The following is a 21,114-nucleotide window of genomic DNA, read 5'->3' as shown; positions in this document are numbered from 1 at the left end:
TCTAAAATCTCTAGAAATTGTCCTAAGAACATAACGGCAAATGAAAAATTTTTTTAAGAAAATCGACTGAAGCTCACAACAGAAAGTCTAGGTTCTCTGTACCTAGTGCATATTTTTTGAGGGATAACATACACCTAAAGTGCACTGGCCTTAAATTGTACAGCTTCACTGTGTTTACAGATGTGCATGCCCGTGCAACCACTGTTCACATCAGGATGCTGACTGTAAACGGGGTACCCCGAAAGGTTCTCTCTGCACTTTCCCCGTCTATAATACCCCAGAAGGAAATCAGTGTATTGACTCATACAAGGCTCTTTTACTACAAAAGGGACTTTTACTACAAAATTTTTCAAAGGAAACAAAACTCTGAAGGGGATTTCATTGAAAACTGCATTAGCACATCGTAAGTTTACCAGATACCAACTATCTGGAGCCAAAATTATGAAGGCGACTTTTAAACGATCCTCCCACAGAGCGAGGGCCTCCCAATTTCCGCGCCGCGCCTCCTTCCCTCTTTCCCTTCCAAGCTATGCCGCGCGGTTCCAGGTGGGGGAGGGTCCCCTCTCCTGTCATGCGCACTACGGCGAGGCGCGCTGCCCTCCTTCTCTAATCCACCCACAGCGGAGACCAGGCTCAGGCATGCGCATTGAGAGTCCTCTAGGGCTGGCGCGGCTCGCAGCGACGTCGTGCGCACGCGCGGAGTGGCGCGCTAGGGCGGAAGTGGGAGCTGCGGCAGGGAGGTGGGGCCGCCGCGCTCGCTGCTAGGTGGGCCAGCGGCCGACATGGCGCCCTCCGGGAGTCTCGTGGCTTTCCTGGCAGGCCTGCTGCTGTTGCTTTTGGGGGCTCCGTGGACCCACGGGCGGCGGAGCAGCGTGCGCGTCATTACGGACCAGAACTGGAGGGACTTGCTGCAAGGAGACTGGATGATAGAGTTGTGAGTGCAGGGCGGTCGTCCCGGTCCTGTCCGAGCCTGGGCTCCCGACTCCCCGCCGCGGTCCTGATGCAGGTCCCGAGTTCCTGGGCCGCCCCTCCGAGTCGCAAAGCGGCCGTCCCCTTCCCGGATCCCCAGCCTCACTCTGCTCGTTTTTTACCCAGGAATATTACGTTCCTTGGCGTCCACCCTAGTTCCGTTTCTAGGGCTGTGGTGCGCTTGGCGATCTAACTTTCCTTAATGACTTTGAGGATGAGGTTGGGGCGGAGAGGGGCCCTACTGGTTGCCGTGCAGTTATTTTAGAATGATGTTTTATTAACAGGCTTCTAGGCTTATGGTCAAGTTTTTCAGAAGAGGATATTGAGTAAAGTCTCCGCCTATTCGTCTGTCATTGAAAGCCCACTCACAGTGTTGGAATTGGGCATTTTTTTTTATGGATTAGGTACATTTATTGTAAATACTGAGTAAATTCAAGTTGGGTTATTTTAAAATCTTAGTTTCCTTTTCCTTTTTTCTCCTTTTATCTTACCCCTTTTCACTCCACATCTCGTTTTAACTTTGGTTGTGTTTTTCTGCAGTGTAGAGAATAACTTGGGTTGTGACCCCTAGGCCCTTGTAAGTGGTATTGCATTAAAAGATACAATTAACATATTAATATGATTATTAAAATTCTTTAGGTCATTTATCATTCGAAGAACGTCTTCTGTGGTGATTCCAGTTTAATAATGCTGGTTTGCAGTAGGAAGTAAAATGCCTTTGCTTTAGATGCTAAATTCGAGGTGGTGGCTCTGGTGGTCTTAATGATACTGGTGGTATTACTGATATTAGTAAAAGCACCATGGAATGTTAACCTACGTCTGGACACTGCTAAACACCTTTACAAATGTCATATTCCCTACAAATTCTGTGTGATAGGTATTTCCTCCATCTTACAGATGAGAAAAGATGCCTAAATATCTCAACCTATCCATATGTTACTGTGCTGGCTTTCTTTGGATCTCTAGAGTAGGCATGCAATACATGTTAGGGCACCCTGTTCTTTAATAAAATTCAGGTGAGTGTTTTCCTGTTTTGTGGATGAAACTAGGGTTGCCAGTTAAGGAAGCAGGTGGAAATGGACATCTCCAAGGGGGAACCCAGAAGGCAAATGTATAAACTTCGCGTTATTAACAAAATAAAGATTAAAAAAAACTTAGAACATTTATTTGAAGTGAATAGGACAGGGGAAAAATGTTTACAGTTTGCGTGTAATCTGCAACTCATTGTAATGAATTTTCAGGCACCATTGAACCTTCAGGAAAGAGGAAATATAAACAGTGATGGATTTTGTATGTCAGTCATTGTCCTGAATAATTTGTTTAGATTGTGTCCATAAAATATTCAGTATTATAAGCAATATATTAAGGAATAGTGATTATGTATTCATATGTAAAATATAGGCAGGTATTACTCAAATTTTTTTTTAAGTCGCTTGTTCAAACACTATAAATATAGTAGTCAGTAGTAAAACTAACAAAATGTTGACTATGAGATAAGTCCAAATTAAAGTATCTATCTGCGATTATAGTATAGTGTTTTTCTTTAGCTAAAGATTATAAGGTTACGTAAGTGTTTAAAAAGCAACTGAAAAACAGAACAAACTTGAAAAAGCAGGGATCTGGTAGTCCTAATAACAGTCTGCTTTTGGTTATGCGTGAATTATCTTCAGTAAGTTCATTTCTAATCGGAAGTTTTGTTGTACTTTGATTGTGATACAATCAAGGAGTTTGGCTTTTATGTACACATAATACCAGTTTGTCTTGTTTTATAATGCCTATTTTAGGAGTTTGATTTACCTGAAATAATTCAAGAAAATGTGACAGAAACTGTATTTTTATGTAACAGTTAAGGGCTTTGTTCTTTCTGGTTCCTTAAAAGACAAAAACAAAAACTGAGGTGTACGTGGTATTATTAGATAATGTACAATAATAAAAGGGAAAAGTAAACTCCTAGGAAAAACTCAGGATTTTTCTGGTAGTATCTCAGAAGATAATACCAGAGGAGTAATCAAAATACTAATATGCGAGGCCATGGAATTTGTAAACCCAAAGTCTTGGAAACTGCCTGACCTCTCTGGCCAATGTTTCTGTTTGGACTGCTTAGTATTGGTGTGTGGGGTGAATTTTGAGGTAATTTTCTTACAGGAAAATGCTGTTCTCCAGCTTATAACCGTGAATCACCAGCCCTAGGGCCACCATCCCTTGTGGCAGACCAGAGTAGTGGTATCCTACGATGGAGCCTGGGCTTCCTTATTTATCACAGTCCAGGGCACTTCCTGTTTTTCCAACACCATTTCATTTGTGACTCTGCAGTGTAAAATTACTAAAATTGGTGAACTCCAAATTTGGTTTTGTGCTTTCTGGGGGTCTTTTTTTGGTCGCCCTCGGTAGAGTGCTATGGCATCACAGCTCACAGCAACCTCAAACTCTTAGGCTCAGGTGATTCTCCGGGCTCAAGTGATTCTCCGGGCTCAAGTGATTCTCCCGCCTCAGCCTCCCAAGCAGCTGGGGCCACAGGCATTAGCCACAATGCCCGGCTATCTTTTGTTGCAGTTGTCATTGTTGTTTAGCTGGCCTGGGCCAGGTTCGAACCCACCACCCTCACTGTATGTGGCTGGTGCCGCAACTGCTGTGCTACAGGTGTCAAGCCTCTGGGGATCATTTTTTAATAGAAAAATCAAAAGGAACTGTTTTGCATGTGAAATAGTCCTTGTGTCTTTAGAACCTGTTCTCAGATTTTATGTGATTGGCATCATCAATTTATACTTCTTAATTTCCAGGTCGTTAGATGTATACTTACAACTTTCTCTTCTGCATAAAATTAGCCACTCTGTTGTCTTCAGCATTTTTAATATAAAATATTCTTCACAAATTATATACATTTAAAAATTTTTATCTATCAATGAATCCCTAACAATAAAAAAAATAATAAAAAAAGTTTTTTATCTGAGATGAACGGTCATATTAAAGTACTTACCAGTTTTTTAACTATTTTTCTTAGTTATGCCCCGTGGTGCCCTGCTTGTCAGAATCTTCAACCAGAATGGGAAAGTTTTGCTGAATGGGGAGAAGATCTTGAGGTTAATGTTGCAAAAGTAGATGTCACAGAGCAGCCAGGTACTCTTAAGTCCATTGGTTTTTTTCTTGGTGATTTGCTTGATTTATGAGGTTGGATAATTAAGCTGTCATTGTATAAGGCCTGACAGTTAAATTCTCAAACTTGCCACCATGCGGGTAACGTTGGCAGCACTGTAAAAACAATTCAGTAAGCTTTCAGAATCCTGGTGTTTAAGTCTTTTCACAGCTGTGTGTGTGTGTCAACGCATGGCGGTGTCTTGCTGAGTGGCATTTGTTACTACTGTTGCGTGTTTTTGTGTTTTTGTGTGCCGTACTATGACAGCTTTTATGGCCATTCCAGCAAAGGAGCTCCAAAATGGCTTTGAAAGGTGGGCTAGGCACTGGTGTTGGTGCGCAGCTTCCCTAGGGGACCATCGTGATATTCAGCAATGTAGCACTTTCTAGGATGAGTTCACAAACTTAATGGTTAGACTTTATATTTATCTTCTTTTTTATATTCCATGATCTTAACTCTACCTTTCATAGGTTTTGAAAATGTATCACCCAGTCTGCATGTAGTTAAGCTGATTCACCTAGCCTGCCTCCCTGATTGGGGGCTCACTGTGCAGTGACTGCAAAAGGCTGATTCCCTGGTTGTGTGTGGAGCTCATTCTTTGTGTTACTCTAAAGGGCCTTGAAGACTTCGCCCTCTCCTCATTCTTGCCTGCAGAACTCTATCTGGTCTTTTTTTTCATCCAAGGCCTCAGTCTAACATGTAAGATGCCTGGAAATTCTAGAACACTGTAGTCCAGGTGAACATTGCCCAAGGCAGCATTTGTATCTGCACTGAAGTTGAGCATATGTGTGGTTGAGTTTCATTGTAGAGTAATGGTCACGTGGCCTGACAAGAAAAGATCTCTATCTCAGAAATTAAGTCCCATATTTAATACCTATGATTTGACAATGTAGGCTGTTAAATATAAAATCCTCATGGTTGGGGAAATCAGGTATACTCCTGTCTTGGCCCCCTGGACAGGTGGCAGGCCCTGCTGGTAGGGATGCTTCTTTCATCTTACGTGTACTTGGTGGTCACAGTAAACCTGGGCTCCTGGCTGCTCCATCCCCAGTAGTAATAATTGGTATTATTTATTGCGCTCTTACATATAGTAGTCTTCCAGGTATTTTGCATTTATTATTTACTTTTAACACAACTTTGTGAGATAATGCGTTCTCATTTTATAGATGAGAAAACTGAGGCACAGCAAGGTTAATCCTTAGCTATATCAGTGCTTGACACGTGGCTAAAAGCAAAAGTCAATTGTTAGTGTTATTACCTGTCCTATGAAAGACTTGTCGTATTTTCCGTTTGTTATCACCTCTGTACACTGCCTTTGCTGCTTACTACCAACTGCAGTTTTGTTTTATTTCCAGGGGTCCTCAAACTCTACATGTGGCAGTGTGATTGTATTTGTTCCTGTTTTGTTTTTTTACTTCAAAATAAGATATGTGCAGTGTGCATAGGAATTTGTTCATGTTTTTTTAAACTATAGTCCGACCCTCCACCTGTGTGGGGGATAGTGAACTGGCCCCCTGTTTAAAAAGTTTGAGGACCTCTGTTTTAGACCTTTCTAAGATCCTGTTATATGTGCTCTCCCATGACTCATGACTAGTGTCTTAATTTAGACAGTGGTATAATTGATGAGATGTTTATATTATTCACAAATGTGTTTAATGTTAAGCTTTGCTTTTAAACTGAGATAATATGCGGCAGTGTGTTTTTAAAAGTTGCTCTAAGTACTTTTTTTATTATTTATTACAAAGCTCAACCATTAGGTTTAATTTTGTATTCTTTCCTATTAGTACATATTAAATAATTCAGTATCAGCTTTTAAGGAATTAATGATTGGCCTGTATAAAACCTGCTGTTGTTTTCTTTACCATTTCTAGGACTGAGTGGACGGTTTATTATAACTGCACTTCCTACTATTTACCAGTAAGTATTTGAAGATTCTCAGTTACGGAGAAGAACGCTTCAGAGTGTAATCAGAGTAATAGGCCTCTGGCATGGATCAGGGTTGAAGGGCTGAGGTAATCTCATTATATTCAGCAAGAACTTTAGAGAGCTTATTTTGCTCTTAGTGCCACCCAGATGCCTTTAGATAGTTGAGTGATGTGAGAAAGGCCCCTCTTCTCCCAGATTTACAGTCATTTTGGAGGGTGATGTTGATGTGAATACCTGTTCAGCATGGTTAGGAGCTGAGAGTAGTAGCATTGTGCCCTGTGGGTAGTTGGGTATTTTCTTACCTTTTTTTTTTTTTTTTTACATCCAGCTACTTTATTCTCTGGTTTAGTTGCAAGCTTGTAGCAAATATAAGCATTGTTATTAACTTCTAAAGCTAAGGGATTTAGAGACTTTTGGTGTATCATGATATTTTAGTCTTTTTAGTAACTGTTTCTAAGGTGGCAGATCAATTTGTTATCTCCTTTTTCATAAATCCCAACTGAGTAATTACACTTGGGAAGCTCTAAGTCAGTGGGCAGAAGGAAGTTTTTTTATGATTGGAAGGGATATGTGCACCATGTGGCCCCCAAAGTCGAACACTCTCATTTAGTATTTTAGATTTGTGTGTCCACCCTTGATCTGGAGGGTTTAACTGATTCTGTCCTTTCCAGCCTTTACAATCTTAAGGTTCCCTCTTGAGAGAGGACTTAGAGTAGCATAGGCATTGTCCTAGCAGGATTCCTGACTCTCATTAAGCATCCAGCTGAGGTTACTGGCCACCCATTTACGTACACTTAGAACTCTGGTCACGAGATATTGATACACCAGTTTCTAAAAGATAACTTTGCAAAGTTGATCTGAATTTCTTATATTACTAGAAATTGTTCCCATGGCAGATAGTTGGGTAAAGGAGGAAACACTGTTAGCTGGAGTGGTTGCTAGTGAATTGGGGCTTTAAATGAAACCTTGGAAGTAGGATTTTTAAGAATACGAGGTAAGCATTCTATTGTGAGGATAGTCTCATACACAACCATTGATAGGAACATGGTATCTTCAAAATGTAGCTGAGAAAGTCCTGTTGCACAGCTCTGGGAATAGCAGCTAGTGGTACAGTTGTGTTGAATCAGAATGAATGAGGTGATCTGGTCTCTCCACTGTCAGGTCTTTCAGTTTGACTTCATCTTCTGAATTGGGGGTAGGAAATCTGAAATCAGTATACCTGCTCTGTACCTTAACAGCATCTGGCAGGTGGGTTACATATAGGAGATACTTTTCTCCTGGGTTAAAGTTATGAAAATGAGTTGGGAATTCTTTCTTTGTATCTCTTGCTTTCCTTGTTTTTCTTTTTTTCATATATATATATTTTTTTCTTTTTTGTAGAGACAGAGTCTCACTTTATGGCCCTCGGTAGAGTGCCGTGGCCTCACACAGCTCACAGCAACCTCCAGCTCTTGGGCTTACGTGATTCTCTTGCCTCAGCCTCCCGAGTAGCTGGGACTACAGGTGCCTGCCACAACGCCCGGCTATTTTTTGGTTGCAATTTGGCCCGGGCCGGGTTTGAACCCGCCACCCTCGGTGTATGGGGCCGGCGCCTTACCGACTAAGCCACAGGCGCCACCCTTTTTTCATATTTTTTAAATTCTCCCCTACTCTCTTTATTTTATAGCTACTTAAATTTCTGTCCCATCTCATAAGCACTTACTTCCCCTCCTTCTCACTTAATTCTTTTCCACATGTGTCCTTAACTAGTTATAATCAGTCTTTTCCTTTCTTTTTTACTTCTCAGTATCCTCTGAACTTATCTGGAATTTCTTGCCCTTTTTCTTTTAGTCACATTGTTTATCCTACCCTTTCCCTATTTTCTGCCTGTTGAAATCCCATCCATCCTTCAAAGAATACTCAGATGCTGCCTTCCCAGCAAGACATTGTTTTCGAGTGGGGCTTTTCTTATGGACTCTACTTCAGGATGGATAAAGGATCCCTGACCCTGTTGTAGGTTGCAGGGAACTACTAAGTTTTTGCCCTGTGCCCCCATGACAGAACTGTGTACATTGAGAGTGGGAAGGAGGTGGTGAATGTAAGGAAATCCACACAGCTGACCAGGAGTAGAGTCACTGATGTGGTAGGAGGGAAGTCCGGAGAGTAAAGCAGGATAGCCGAGGTAATGTGATTGTGACCGAAAGTACCAGAAAAGTGCCTTGAATTTTTAACTTGTACTTTAATAATAGCTAATAATCTGTGCCGAACACTCTTCTAACAACTTTTTATGTAGTACTTCTTTTAATATATGTATATAGCTTAAAAGTGGTTTCCTGAGATTTACCTACTCACTTTGTTTCATAGTTTATTGTTCGGAAGAGCAATAACAACAAAGTCTAAGCTTATAACAGGTTGCGACCCACAGGAACTGTCTTAAAGGGCCACAGCATTAGGAAGGTTGAGAACCACTGGCTTATAATTATTTTAAGTTTTTAAAGACAGAGTCTTGCTCTGTCACCCAAGCTGGAGTGCAGTGGCATGATCATAGCTGACTGTAACCTCCTGCTCCTAGGCTTAGGCCATCCTCCTGCCTCAGCCTCCTGCCCGAGTAGCTGGCACCATACTATAGGTGTGCCTTTGCACACCTGGCTCAATTTTCTTTTGTGTGTGTGTGTGTGATTTTTTTTAAGAGTCTGGGTTTTTTTAAGAGTATGTGTTGCCCATACCAGTCTTGAGCTCCTGGCCTCAAGCATCTCTCTTACCTTGCCCTCCCTACCAAAGTACTGGGATTACAGGTGTGAGCCACCATACTTAGGTTTTTTTTTTTTTATGCAAACTCACTGGTTTAAGATATGAAGCTAAGATGTCCTGATTTAGTAATTATAATTTGCTACTTGTGCATTGCTAATGTTTTTGAGTATTAGGGTTGGATATTAAATGAGGTGAAATAGCAAAATAAATACAAAGTTTTATATTCATACACATGCTGGTTAATGTTTAATTTCTGATCCTTTTTAGTTGTAAAGATGGTGAATTTAGGCGCTATCAGGGTCCGAGGACTAAGAAAGACTTCATCAACTTTGTCACTGATGAAGAATGGAAGAGCATTGACCCTGTCTCGTCCTGGCTTGGTCCAGGTTCTGTTCTGTAAGTCTGAGGGATTCTTCTCTGACCCATTTCAGTTGAACCTGTCTCATCCTGGTTTGGTCCAGGTTCTGTTCTGTAAGGATGAGGGATTCGTCTCTTACCATTTCAGAATAAATTGGAACAGATAATTTCATGTAAGCAAAGCACTCATACTCAATTGTTTCTGGGGTTGTAAGATGTATTCTGATTTGTTGCAAGTGTTATTTTTAGTTTGACCTTTTCTTTAAGAAGGCAAATATTAATAGATATTCATGCTTGTTAAGCTAGAAGGAGGCATTCTATAGAATTAAGTTGAATACCTATTTAAGGACTATTTTAGCTTTGTGCATTTGGTCATACATATCATCAAAAACTAAATCCCCCTAAGAGTATAAGAGCAATGTAATGGGTAAAGCTATTACTTGAGTGTAATAATTTGAATGAGAAGAGCCACAAGTGTTTGTTTGTGTTACTTTTAGATTTCAGTTCTTTCTTTTTTTTTTTCTTTTGAGACGAGAGTCTCATTCTCTTGTCCAGGCTAGAGTGCTGTGACATCAGCCTAGCTCACAGCAACCTCAAACTCATGGGTTCAAGTGATCCTCCTGCTTCAGCCTCTTGAGTAGCTGGGACTACAGGTGTTTGCCATGATGCCTGGCTAATTTTTCTATTTTTAGTAGAGATGGGGTCTCACTGTTGCTCAAGCTGGTCTCAAATTCTAGAGCTCAAGTGACCATCCTGCCACAGCCTCCCAGAGTCCTGGAATTATAGATGTGAGCCACCATGTTTTGGCCTAGATTTCAATTCTTGATGTAAAGGGATTCAATTATATTTGGTTGGCCACTCCATGCATCTGATAACTTGTTATATGAACAGTGTGGATGAATAGTGCCCCTAATAGTGTGACTGATCGTAGAGCATTGTAGATAGCTGAGGGTAGATATATTTCCATGGCAGTTTGCTGTAGAATGGTGAGTGTTAGAAATACCAGGCGCTGTTTCCTGCTACACTGCTGGGGTAGTGTGCTGCACTGGTTACTGGAGAGACTCTGGAAGTAGTGATTCTTACTTAGGTCACCGTGGGCTCATCTTGATGTGGCTAAGCTGTCCCTTTCTGTCCATCACCACACCTGTCCTGGGAGGATAGAGAGTTGGGACATAAAAGAGTGAATGTGCGGGATTCTGGAGTGGAGCAAAGATTGGCTCTAGACAGTATTTTGAAGTAGAAGCTTATCTGTAGCATTTTTCCCTTCCAAGCGTATCCTAGAAAACCTTTGAATTGTCTTTGTGCTGTCAGAACTCACCCTTGAACCACTGTGCCCAACCCAGTTATGGAACCGAGCGTTCTGAGCTACTTGAGTTGCTGCAGACTGGAGTGAGACTGTGCAGTGCCTTACATTTCAATTCCTAATCCTGTTCTGACTTGGCTTTTTAAAGACATAGCAGCATGATTAAAGTCCCTTTCTGTGTTGAACTGAAAATGTGACTCACTTTATTTTTAATCCTGTCTCTTACATGAATTTTACCCCTCTGCAGAAGAAGGTGCTTGTAAGTCTGTGTTGAAACCTCAGGCATCAGTCTTAACTCTGTACTGTTTTTATTGGTAGACTGAATAGGGGACATTCCCACTGTTAGCTCAGCAGGGTCACCCACCCCAGTGATGCGTGATTAGATCAGGACACCCCGTATCAGCTTTGGCTTCTGTGTTAAAAAGGCCTTAACAACACCAGCAGTGCTTCTTGCTAAAGAGAAGATGGTTGGGAACTCAGAACCCTTCTTATTTCTGAAGCGTGCCTTTTTTAAACTGTCCATCTAAACCAGTGGTTCTAAACCTTCCTAATGCCGCGACCCTTTAATACAGTTCCTGTGGGTCGTGACCCACAGGTTGAGAACCACTGAACTAAACTAACTGGATTGATTTGTGGAAAATAATAATTATTTTTACTTATTTGTAACTTAGCATTTATTTCCTATGTAATTATTTTGTATAGCATTAAACAGTATCAGTCTAATTTTAATAAAAGAGAGGGGTATTTCTTATAAATAAGGTTCCTGGTTCTTTCAGACTTCCTTTGATGATTCTTTGGAGGATTTTAAGGGTGAATAAAAATAGTTTCCAGCTGGTTTCACAGAACTTGTAACCTTTTACTCATTATATTGGAGAAATCATCATATAAATGATGAAATGTTAATGTCAAAGCAATAGGGGAACAGGAAAAACATCGTCAAGTATTTATAAGGATGTCACATGGTAGTAACAACTTGGAAACCATTACTTCTCATGAATAAGCTTCATCACAGGCGTGAAATCTGTGATATGCCATTAGCCTTGATTAACACCAGCAATAAAGTCTGTTGTGTTGGGGAAATTATAGGGTAGAAAATAGAAATGTGGATACCCACAGACCTGTGTGTGTCACTCAGTTTTTCAATCATCTTTTTTTAAATTTTAGGATGAGTAGTACGTCGGCACTCTTTCAGCTATCCATGTGGATCAGGGTATGGACTAAAAATTATTTCTGTCTATCTTAATCATTTTTTAACATTATCACTTTTTTTTAATGAACAGTGTTTTTCTTTTGTTTTTAGACTTGCCATAACTATTTTATTGAGGACCTTGGATTACCAGTTTGGGGATCATATGCAGTTTTTGCTTTAATAACTCTGCTTTCAGGACTATTCTTAGGACTTGTAAGTACTACATTTTCAGTGGACTAGCAAGAGAAGTATTTTTAAATGTGATGATTTAGTACAGTTGCACTAGCAGTGTTGTATTCTCCCTTAAGATTTCTTATAATGTTGACTTTTGCAGTGTATGATATTTGTGGCAGATTGCCTTTGTCCTTCAAAAAGGCGCAGACCACAGCCATACCCTTCAAGTAAGTGTATTTTAAAATGTTTATTTTTATAATCCTATTCATTTCTGTAAATACAGTCCCGCATTTAACAGCATGCCCTTTCAGCGTAGGTGTCTGAATGCTGAATGGCGGTCTCTATCGCTGTGGCATAGGGATAGGGGAGGAGGTGTATCTTATGTGAGGATGGGAGCCTGGTGGATTTTGGAACATTGTTGCCTTCTGGACTCATAACGTTGCATATAGCTGTAGATGTTTGATATTGGTCTAACAGCAATGTATTGGAAAATTTCATGTTATTTATGGACCCTTTTTACTAACTTGAGTGAAAATTTTGATAAGTTGAATACATCCCACTATTGAAGTCATTGATTCTAGTGGCTGCATTTGAAGACGATTCTTTGAACGCCAGCTAGTTCTTAGGGTTTTCTGGTAGGATATTGGAAAGGACAATTCCTATAGTTTATTTAGGATTGACATTGACACTGAACTGTACTATACAGTGAGATTGTGTGAGTAGAAGCATTTCCTGCTGTCCTAATAATAGAATTATCTACCAGTCATTTTTGTTTTTTTTATTTTTTGAGACAGTCTCACTTTGTCGCCATGAGGAGAGTGCCATGGCCTCTGATCTCACAGCAACCTTAAACTCAGGCTCAAGCAATCCTCCTGCCTCAGGCTCCCCAGCAGCTGTGACTCCAGGCACCTGCCCCATTACCTGGCTCTTTTTTTTTTTTTTTTTTTTTATAAGAGACGGACACGGTGGCTCAGACCTGCAATCCCAACACTCTGGAAATGGTTTGCTTGAGTTCAGGAGTTTGAGACCAGCCTGACCAATCATTTATTTTTAGTCTTAAAAATTGTCCTGTTAATGGTAGTCCTCGTATTTGTAGTTCTTAAAGAACTTTTACTTATCTTTCTGTGATCCTGTTTGCTGTTCAGCAACTCTCTAGTAGGCTGTGTGAGGGGTACTGCTTCTGTTCTGTAGCTGAGGAAACTCAGGCTCAGACAGGTGAAGCACTTCCCCACAGTCACACAGTGATGACAGGGCTGAGGGCAGAACTGCGTCAGACTCATGGCTTGGTGTTTCTTCTGTTATTTTACCTTTCTGGATTTTGAGTTTATTGTGAGTAAGATTCTTGAAACGAGATCAATGGAGATTGCTTTATAGTGTACCTTGTCCCTTGGATAACCGATAGGCCATTTTTTCATTTTCTGTGTAGTTGTATTGCTACTAAAACAGACGTACATAGCGGAGGGAATTATTTTATCTACCCAGTGCCACTGATTTGTAGAAAGAAAATATAAGCACAATTACTTAAAAGGAAAATTTATTGTTAGATTTTAAAAGTGAAATAAATATAAAATGTTCATTCACCAACTTTTAAATTGTGAATAAGATATAATATTTGATTTAGTAAAGTTCAACAGAGAAGTGTATATAAATACCTATACTGAAGGTCCCTGACCTATGATGGTTCAACTAAAATTTTTTTTTTAATTTTTAAAAATGCGTATTTTTTAGAGGCAGCGTCTTGCTCTGCCACCCCAGCTGTAGTATACTGATAAAGTCATTGCTCATTGAAGCCTCAAATTCCTGGGTTTACGTGATCTTCCCACCTCAATCTCCTGAGTAGCTGGGACTAGAGGTGCGCACCACCATGTCTGGCTAGATGGTTTTTTTTAGGTAGTGGCAGGGTCTTGGTATGTTGCCCAGGCTAATCTCCTGGCCTCCAGCCATCCACTTCAGCCTCCCAAAGTGCTGATGTTACAGGTATAAATCACCGTGCCTGATCTCACTTAAAATTTTTTGACTTTACAATGGTTCAAAAGCAATATACATTCATTAGGAATCATACTTCTAATGCTGAATTTTGACCTTTCCCGGGACTATTGCCTGTTGCCACCTGGTAGTCTCATGATGCTGGAGGGATTAGGTTAGGTTACATGTATTAAATGCATTCGACTTAAATTAGAGTAGGTTAAGTATATTACATGCATTTTACATTAGGGTAGGTTAGGTGTATTACATGCAGTTTTTACTAAGGATATTTTCACTTCATGATGCATTTATGGGAAGGTAACCTCATTGTAAATTGAGGAGCGTCTCTTGGTTTTCTTAGATACCTATTCTGTCTTCACTCTCATGTAAATCCTGGGTGACCGGCCTTGGGTCTCTTAAATGTACGGAAGCTCATTCTGAATCATGCAGTGTGTAGACAGAATCATTGATGCCCGACTCTGTCAGTCACTTGCCAAGTGTTTGCTCTGGGGTTGTGTAGCTTGATTTCTCTGTGTGAGGATGTAGGTGTTGAGTCTTCTGATTCATTGTGCCATGTCGCCCTATAGACCCCACTGACCCAAACCAATTTAACCCCATTCCCAAATTCCCCGGCAATTTTTGCATTATTTCACTTACTCATCTTTAATCTCAGAGTATCTCTTTTCAGCAGTACTCAGTGCCAGCGACTAATAAGAAAGTGAACAAATTTACTGGTTTACTTGGCTCTTGGGATTAAGTCACCGTGGAGGAATATAGGAATAGAGGAAAAGATCCAACTCGTCTTCTGGGTTCTGAGTAAAGCCCGACTAGTTTTCCAGGTTCTCAGGTCCAAAGGGTTAAAGCAGACTTGCGAGTTTATCAGGTGCGCCTGGAGAATGGGGGGAAGCAGATTGCTGACCCCGATCCCTGGTTCTGGATTCAGAGGTTCTCTGGTGCGGCAGTTCTGACAGATTACCAGCTGAAGTTGATGTTTAACTAGCAACTGGTTCCTATAAAAAATAAAAAGGGTGTGTGGTGTATATATACTTAAGTATTCATTTAGCTGTACACTTAAAATTTGTGCATGTTATTGTTTGTAATTATACCTTAATAAAATTACAGAGATGGGGAAGGGAGGGAAGGCACGTATATGAAAGCTGAAAAAAAATTGGACAACTGTGGATTTGTGATTTCTGTTCCCTTGGGAACTGACAAGAGTAGTGTGAAGTTTTAGTGTGCTTATAGCTAATGAAGAAGTTCTCTCTAATGCAGTATATTTTCTTACATATTCACAGCATTAATTGCAGTTCAGTTTATAAATTAGTAATTAGAATGAATTTGGTAAATAATAATGGCTTTTAAAAACCAAATTTCATTTTTATAATATCCACTGGGGTTTTTTTTTGTCTTATTTTTAGTATCTTCCTTTTGTAAACGCAAAAATGAGAAATAAATGCCAAGGCAGTTTATAGGCATATGAGTCACTGTTGTTTCTTAGTCTTACCTTAAAGTAAATCTAATACATCAACAAAAACACATTTTTGGTCTTTGTCTTTAAGAAAAAATATTACCAGAATCTTCTCAACCTTTGAAGAAAGTGGAGGAGGAGCAAGAGGCCGATGAAGAAGATGTTTCAGAAGAGGAAGCTGAAAGCAAGGAAGGCGCCAACAAAGACTTTTCACAAAATGCCGTCAGGCAGCGCTCTGTGGGCCCGGCTCCAGCCACAGATACATCCTAGCTCATTTTTACAGAAGTCTTAATATTATGATTTTGACAGCAACAAGATTGATCATTGCTTTTGTTTTGAAGTGAATCGACTTCCTTGTATATTGCCGGATTCTGTCTAAATTGTCATTAGATTGAATAGATGCAGAAAATAAAAGCACTAGGTATAATTTGAAATATGTCCTAAGAACCTTTGGTTTAAGCAGTTCTTTGATTTTTGAAAAATCTGGTGCCAAGCAATAAGATTTGTGTATCTTTGTTTAATAATAACCTATTCCAAATCTGAGTTTTGAAAATGTACATGTCCTAAGTATTGCTTTATTGGGGTGTTTAAGAAGATTACTTTAGAGAAAAAGATTTCTCATTTGGTATAAGTTTTCTTGGTTTCACTGTGTGAAAAAAGAACATATTTCCCATAAATGGGAACTTTGCCCATTGTCTCAAGAAATATGTATTTCAGTGACAACTCCTTTGTTTTTTTAGATATATGGTTCAAAAATCTCATTTTTAGATTATGCAACTAAAAAATACTTTAATTACAGTTTTCTATACACGTTAATAAAGGATCTGCTATTGATTTTGAAAGTTTTTATAAGTCTGGTATTCTGGATTCTTATGAAGGCTTGTCTTTTTTTGTTCAGTATATGGTTTATATTTTTCTTAAATGCCATGGGTTACATTTTTTATTTTTCAAAATGGATGATAATTTCCCAGAAATGTTTTTCATGTTTTGGTAACAGTACTTTTTGTTGTTTTAACTAGAGTTTACAGAGAGATCCATCAAATTGAGGTGTCTTTTGATAATCAGAAGTGATGAAGTGGCTGTTCACTTCAAGGTTCACATTATTCTTCTGAATTTCTACTTGAACTTTTTTTTGGATATGAAGGTGAACATTCCTGATTTTTATTTGATGTGGAAAAACCTTGTTATTTTACATTTTGAAAAATTCACAGCAACTTAACTTGATATAAAGTTTGCATTCTACTCAGGAAAAAGCATCTTCTTTTCTTAAGTTTGAAATGTATCTTTCTTTGTCCTCATATGGAAAGCTCTTAGTTGATTTTGTCTTTGCTTAGTATTTAAAAATCATAACATTTTAATCTTTTGAAAAGACAGACTTCATATTTCTATGTTGACTGCTAACATTGTGAGTCTTTCATAATGGAAATCAGCAGGATGGAACACTTAGTCATTTTCACTCCTTAGGCAGCGGTTCTCAACCTGGGGGTCCTGACCCACAGGAGCTGTATTAAAGGGCCACGGCATTAGGAAGGTTGAGAACCCCTGCCTTAAGGAGTTACAACATAAAGTTTTCCCCTTACATCAAGGGTAGGACTGTATTATTCACAAGAAGGGGAAAAGTCGTAAATGCTCACATTGATCCACTGACAGTTTTGTAATAGAAGATTTCTATAATGTCCTCTTTTTTTTTAGGCTCTGTTGCTGTGTAAATCCATTCTTACGGTATACTGTACAGCAGTTTTCTTTCAAGGTCTCTCCTTTAGAATATTAAATATTCTACCATTGAAGAGTTTGGATGTGTAATTTGTGATGCCTTAGAATAATATCCTAAGTATACAAAATAAACTTTTCTAAGCACTTCACTAAAGCTGAAGACCGATATGATTTCTGGTTGCTTATCTGAATGTATGCTTTATTGTTTCGTATTTAACAATGTTCAGATGAGTGGTTGTGTGTCACTGTATATGTACTTGGTATGTGTAATCAAAAGTCTGTCACTTGAGATGGTGGAGGAAGATAAAAGCATTCTGTTTTTTAGTGTTATGTTTGATATTATCAAGTTTTAATTTTTTAGTTTTTATTTTCTGAGACAGAATCTCAAGCTGTTGCCCTGGGTAAAGTGCCATGTCATCATCATAGCTCACAGCAACCTCCAACTCTTGAGCTCAATCTTCTTGATTCAGTTTTTCTATTTTTAGTAGAGACAGGGTCTTGCTCTTACTCAGGCTGGTCTCTAACTTGTGAGCTCAAGCAGTCCACCTGCCTCGGCCTCTCAGAATGCCAGTCAAGTTTTAATTTAGAAAGTACTATATTATGGAAAATTAAAAGGCTGAACAGATAGGGTTTTAATATTTTATGAAACAGTCAGTCTCACAGTTCTTAAAGATTATCCGGAATGGTTCCTCATGCCTATAATCTTTAGGGGATGCTGGGGTGGGAGGATTGTTTGAGGCTAGTTGTAGACCAGCTTGACAACCACAGCAAGACCTCTTCTCTTCCAGAGAATAGGAAACTTAGGTGGACGTGATGGTGCAAACTTGTACTCCCAGCTACTCAAGAGGCTGAGATGGGAGGGTCTTTTGAGCTTGAGAGTTTGAAGTTGCAGTGAGCTATGATGACACCACTGCACTGTTGCTTAGGGAACAGAGCAAGACCCTATCAAAAAAAAAATAGTCACTATAGTCATCTGAATAATTTTCTTTTGAAGACAGGCTTACAGAAATGACACAGGATCACCTACAAATGGTTCAGGTGGGAATAAAGTACAGCACCAGTAACATCCTGGAGAATTCTCACCCACGCACCCTCATGATCATTCAGCTCTACCACTCACGTACTGTAAATTCTGGTCTCTAGTGGAAAATACACAGTTCTACCAAATAATTTCCTAAATGTTAATACTTAATGGTTTATCAGCAAGATTGAAAATAATTCAAGTGAAGATTCCTGAGTTTATCAGTTTATTAATAGCTACCACACTAAGTCTTTTCCTTTATTCATTTAATCCTAACAGCTATCACATAAGACAGGTAGGCATTAGACATTTTTCAGGTAAATAGGCTTCTAGCTATGGTAGAATTTGAATCCAGTTCTATCCCATTTTTATCCTATCTTTTAGTATGAGTATGGAAAATTTAGCATATTTGGTCTTAAAATGTCACTCCTATCAAAATACAGAGATCAGTGCTATTCAGAAATACTGTAATTATGCAATATTTGCAGTCGTGCGATGTTGCCTACTGCAGAAAGTTAATGGTGAATGATGCTTTTGAGAGCAATTTCAATCTCCAGGCAGTTGTGTCCTTATTCAACCCTTTGCCAAAAGGTCATAGTTACAGATTTAATTATGATGAGATAGACATTTTTGAATGAACATCTCTACTCAGGTTTCAGGGTTAGCTAGGACATTCTGATTCATCCGTAGTCAATTTAAGGCAGAGTTCTTAAATTACTTTTGATGGCTTTTATTAATAAGATAACAGTTGGAATTTTAATTAGTTGTCTTAGTGATTGTCATTCTGAAAGTAAGTCGTCTTTCCTTTCGGAGATTTAAGGGTGTTGGTATTGTGTATCTTGCAACTTGTGTTCATTTGAAACCATTGAAACTAGAGCAACAATAAATTTAAGTTGCAAGTTTGATGCTATAAGTATCAAGGTCAAATTATATACTTGAAAAGGTCTAATTTTCCCCCAATTATTTTTAATTGATAATTGTGTATATTTGTGGAATATAGTGCGATATTTTCATCTGTATGTACGTTACAGAAAGATTTGGTCAAATCTAAATATATCCATCACCTCCCTAGGTTAGTTTTTTTCCTTTCCCATCAGACTAGTAATGTGCTGACCTGGTGACAGGGAGGCACATCTCACATGTGTGAAAACCCAACCCTCATGCATTGGAACTACAAAAGGATGTCGGGTTTTTTTTGGTGCTGAAAACATTAGTAATTAACAATTTTGAAATGAACAATATGTTATTAACAACTTCAGTCACCATGCCTTACTTTTTTGGTGCTGAAAACATTAGTAATCTAACCATTTTGAAATGTACAATATGTTATTAACAACTTCAGTCACCAAGTTTTAGTGATCCATGCAGTAGATCACTAAAACTTACTCCTGTTTAATTGAAATTTTGATTGACATCTTCTCTTTCCTTCTTATTCTCCTTACCCACCAGTCTCTGATAACTACTTTTCTACTCTGTCTCTATGAGATGACTTTTCTAGTGGATATCCGGTTTTCTCAATCATTTCTTATTGAAGAAACTGTTATTTCCCCATTGTGTGTTCTTGGCCCCTTTAAAAAAAAAAAAATCAATTGACTGTAAATATTTGAATCCTGTTCTGGTCAGTGTGTCTGTCTTTATGGCAGCCATACTGTTTTGATTACAATAGCTTTATAATGTATTTTGAAATCAGGGGTTATAATGCCTCCAGCTTTGTTCTTTTTCCTCAAGGTTGCTTTGGCTATTTTGGGGTCTACTCTGGTTTTATACAAATTTCAGGATTGGTTTTTCTACATCTGTGAAAAATGAGGTTGGAATTTTGATAGGAATTACAGTAGAACAGTTAACCACTTCCCTACATTGCCCACCTCTTTAAGATGTTCTAATTTTCTACTCTGGACATGTACCATACGTACTCAGTGGAAGACTGACCTCTATCAACCAACTCTTATGTTTTATCTTGACCATGTGGGCTATAACACAGAATTTTGATTTTCCATCTGTTGACTGTGAGTCTGCTCTACACCAAAGGGTAGAAGGTGTGGGCTTTGCCCCTTAATTGTACTGTTTTTTCTTTAAGTTCTTCTTGTTTCATTATTGCCATGTGTTGGACTAGCCTAACATCCTAGTGTTTGTCATATCATGCAGAAGAGGTTTTCAGTGTGAAAGACTGGTCTGAATTGTAGGCATGTCCTGTTATTACTGAGAAAAGTTTATAGTTAATCAAGACATGACAGGCCAAAGCAAAGAACATAAAGAGCTGACACTGGAGGAAAAGGTTGATCTAAATATTCTGGAAAGCAGTAAAAGATGGCATAACATTTTGGTGGTAGCAAGACCAGAGTTAGCAACATCCTCAAACAAACGTGAGTCCTTGGAGAGAGATGGTAAGGGAAGTGGAGACCATGCTACAGCGAAAAAGGAGAAAGAGCTTCCCTCCACAAAGTCCATGAAGACACGTTAAGCTGGTTCAAAATAATGAGGGCAGTTAATGTCCAAATCTCGGGCTGATGATCCAAGATGTGCTAAAAAATTCATACAGGAATTCGGGTAGCAGATTTCCAAGCATCAGGTGGTTGGCTTGAGAAATTTAAATGGCAAAGTGAGATTTCCCATTAAGTCTTACATGGTGAATCCAAAGAAGTTCCAGTAGAAGCTGTGGAAAAATTCATCAAAAAGTTTACAGACTTCCAGAGGCTTCAGAGATGACATCTTTAACACTGGACCCTATTTCAAGGTGATGGCTGACAGGAGCCTCGTCATGAAGAGTGACAAATGTAAAAGAAATCTTTCTAAAGAGCTTTTTACTGTTCTGCTTTGTGCTAGCTCAACTGGAGAGAAACTAAGCCCTTGGCGATTGGTAAATTGGCAAAACCACATGCATTGAAGAACCTGAAGCCCGAAGGCCTCCCCAGCACTTGGGGATCAAAAAATGTGCAGAGATGACTGGTGCTGTTGAAGGAGTGGGTGAGGAGTATTGACCAAGAAGTGAAGAAGAAATGTATCTGTTCTGATAGCAGACAACTGCCCTGGCCACCTGCAAATTTATCATCTCACAAATACAACACTGAAGTTTCTGCCTCCAAACACGACCTCAAAAATCCAACCTCTTGACCAAATTATCATCAAGACATTTAAAGTGCACTGCTGAGCCCAGCTGCTACAGTGG

At 39.2% G+C, this 21,114-nt stretch overlaps 1 protein-coding gene, 1 non-coding gene and 1 pseudogene across 2 annotated transcripts; 2 read left to right on the top strand and 1 right to left on the bottom strand.

Moving 5' to 3' along the window:
* The first annotated feature begins 683 nt into the window (after positions 1-683).
* On the top strand, positions 684-16,967 carry TMX1 (thioredoxin related transmembrane protein 1). Its single transcript, XM_053594687.1, has 8 exons — positions 684-934; positions 3,971-4,086; positions 5,974-6,019; positions 9,026-9,154; positions 11,583-11,628; positions 11,719-11,820; positions 11,942-12,008; positions 15,306-16,967. The coding sequence occupies exons 1-8, from the start codon at positions 783-785 to the stop codon at positions 15,482-15,484; spliced, it is 837 nt and encodes a 278-aa protein (XP_053450662.1). The 5' UTR covers positions 684-782; the 3' UTR covers positions 15,485-16,967.
* Positions 4,596-4,732, top strand: LOC128589476 (small nucleolar RNA SNORA70). The gene has a single exon (XR_008381044.1). It is a non-coding gene; the product is annotated as a small nucleolar RNA SNORA70 (small nucleolar RNA).
* Positions 16,968-19,039: 2,072 nt separating the features above from the next.
* LOC128589544 (uncharacterized) lies at positions 19,040-19,131 on the bottom strand (annotated as a pseudogene).
* Positions 19,132-21,114: the final 1,983 nt, after the last annotated feature.

The sequence above is a fragment of the Nycticebus coucang genome, chromosome 6 (assembly GCF_027406575.1).
Source record: "Nycticebus coucang isolate mNycCou1 chromosome 6, mNycCou1.pri, whole genome shotgun sequence".
Taxonomy (NCBI): domain Eukaryota; kingdom Metazoa; phylum Chordata; class Mammalia; order Primates; family Lorisidae; genus Nycticebus; species Nycticebus coucang.
The sequence above is the reverse complement of the archived record's forward strand: the minus strand, read 5'-3'. Positions and strand labels throughout refer to the sequence as shown.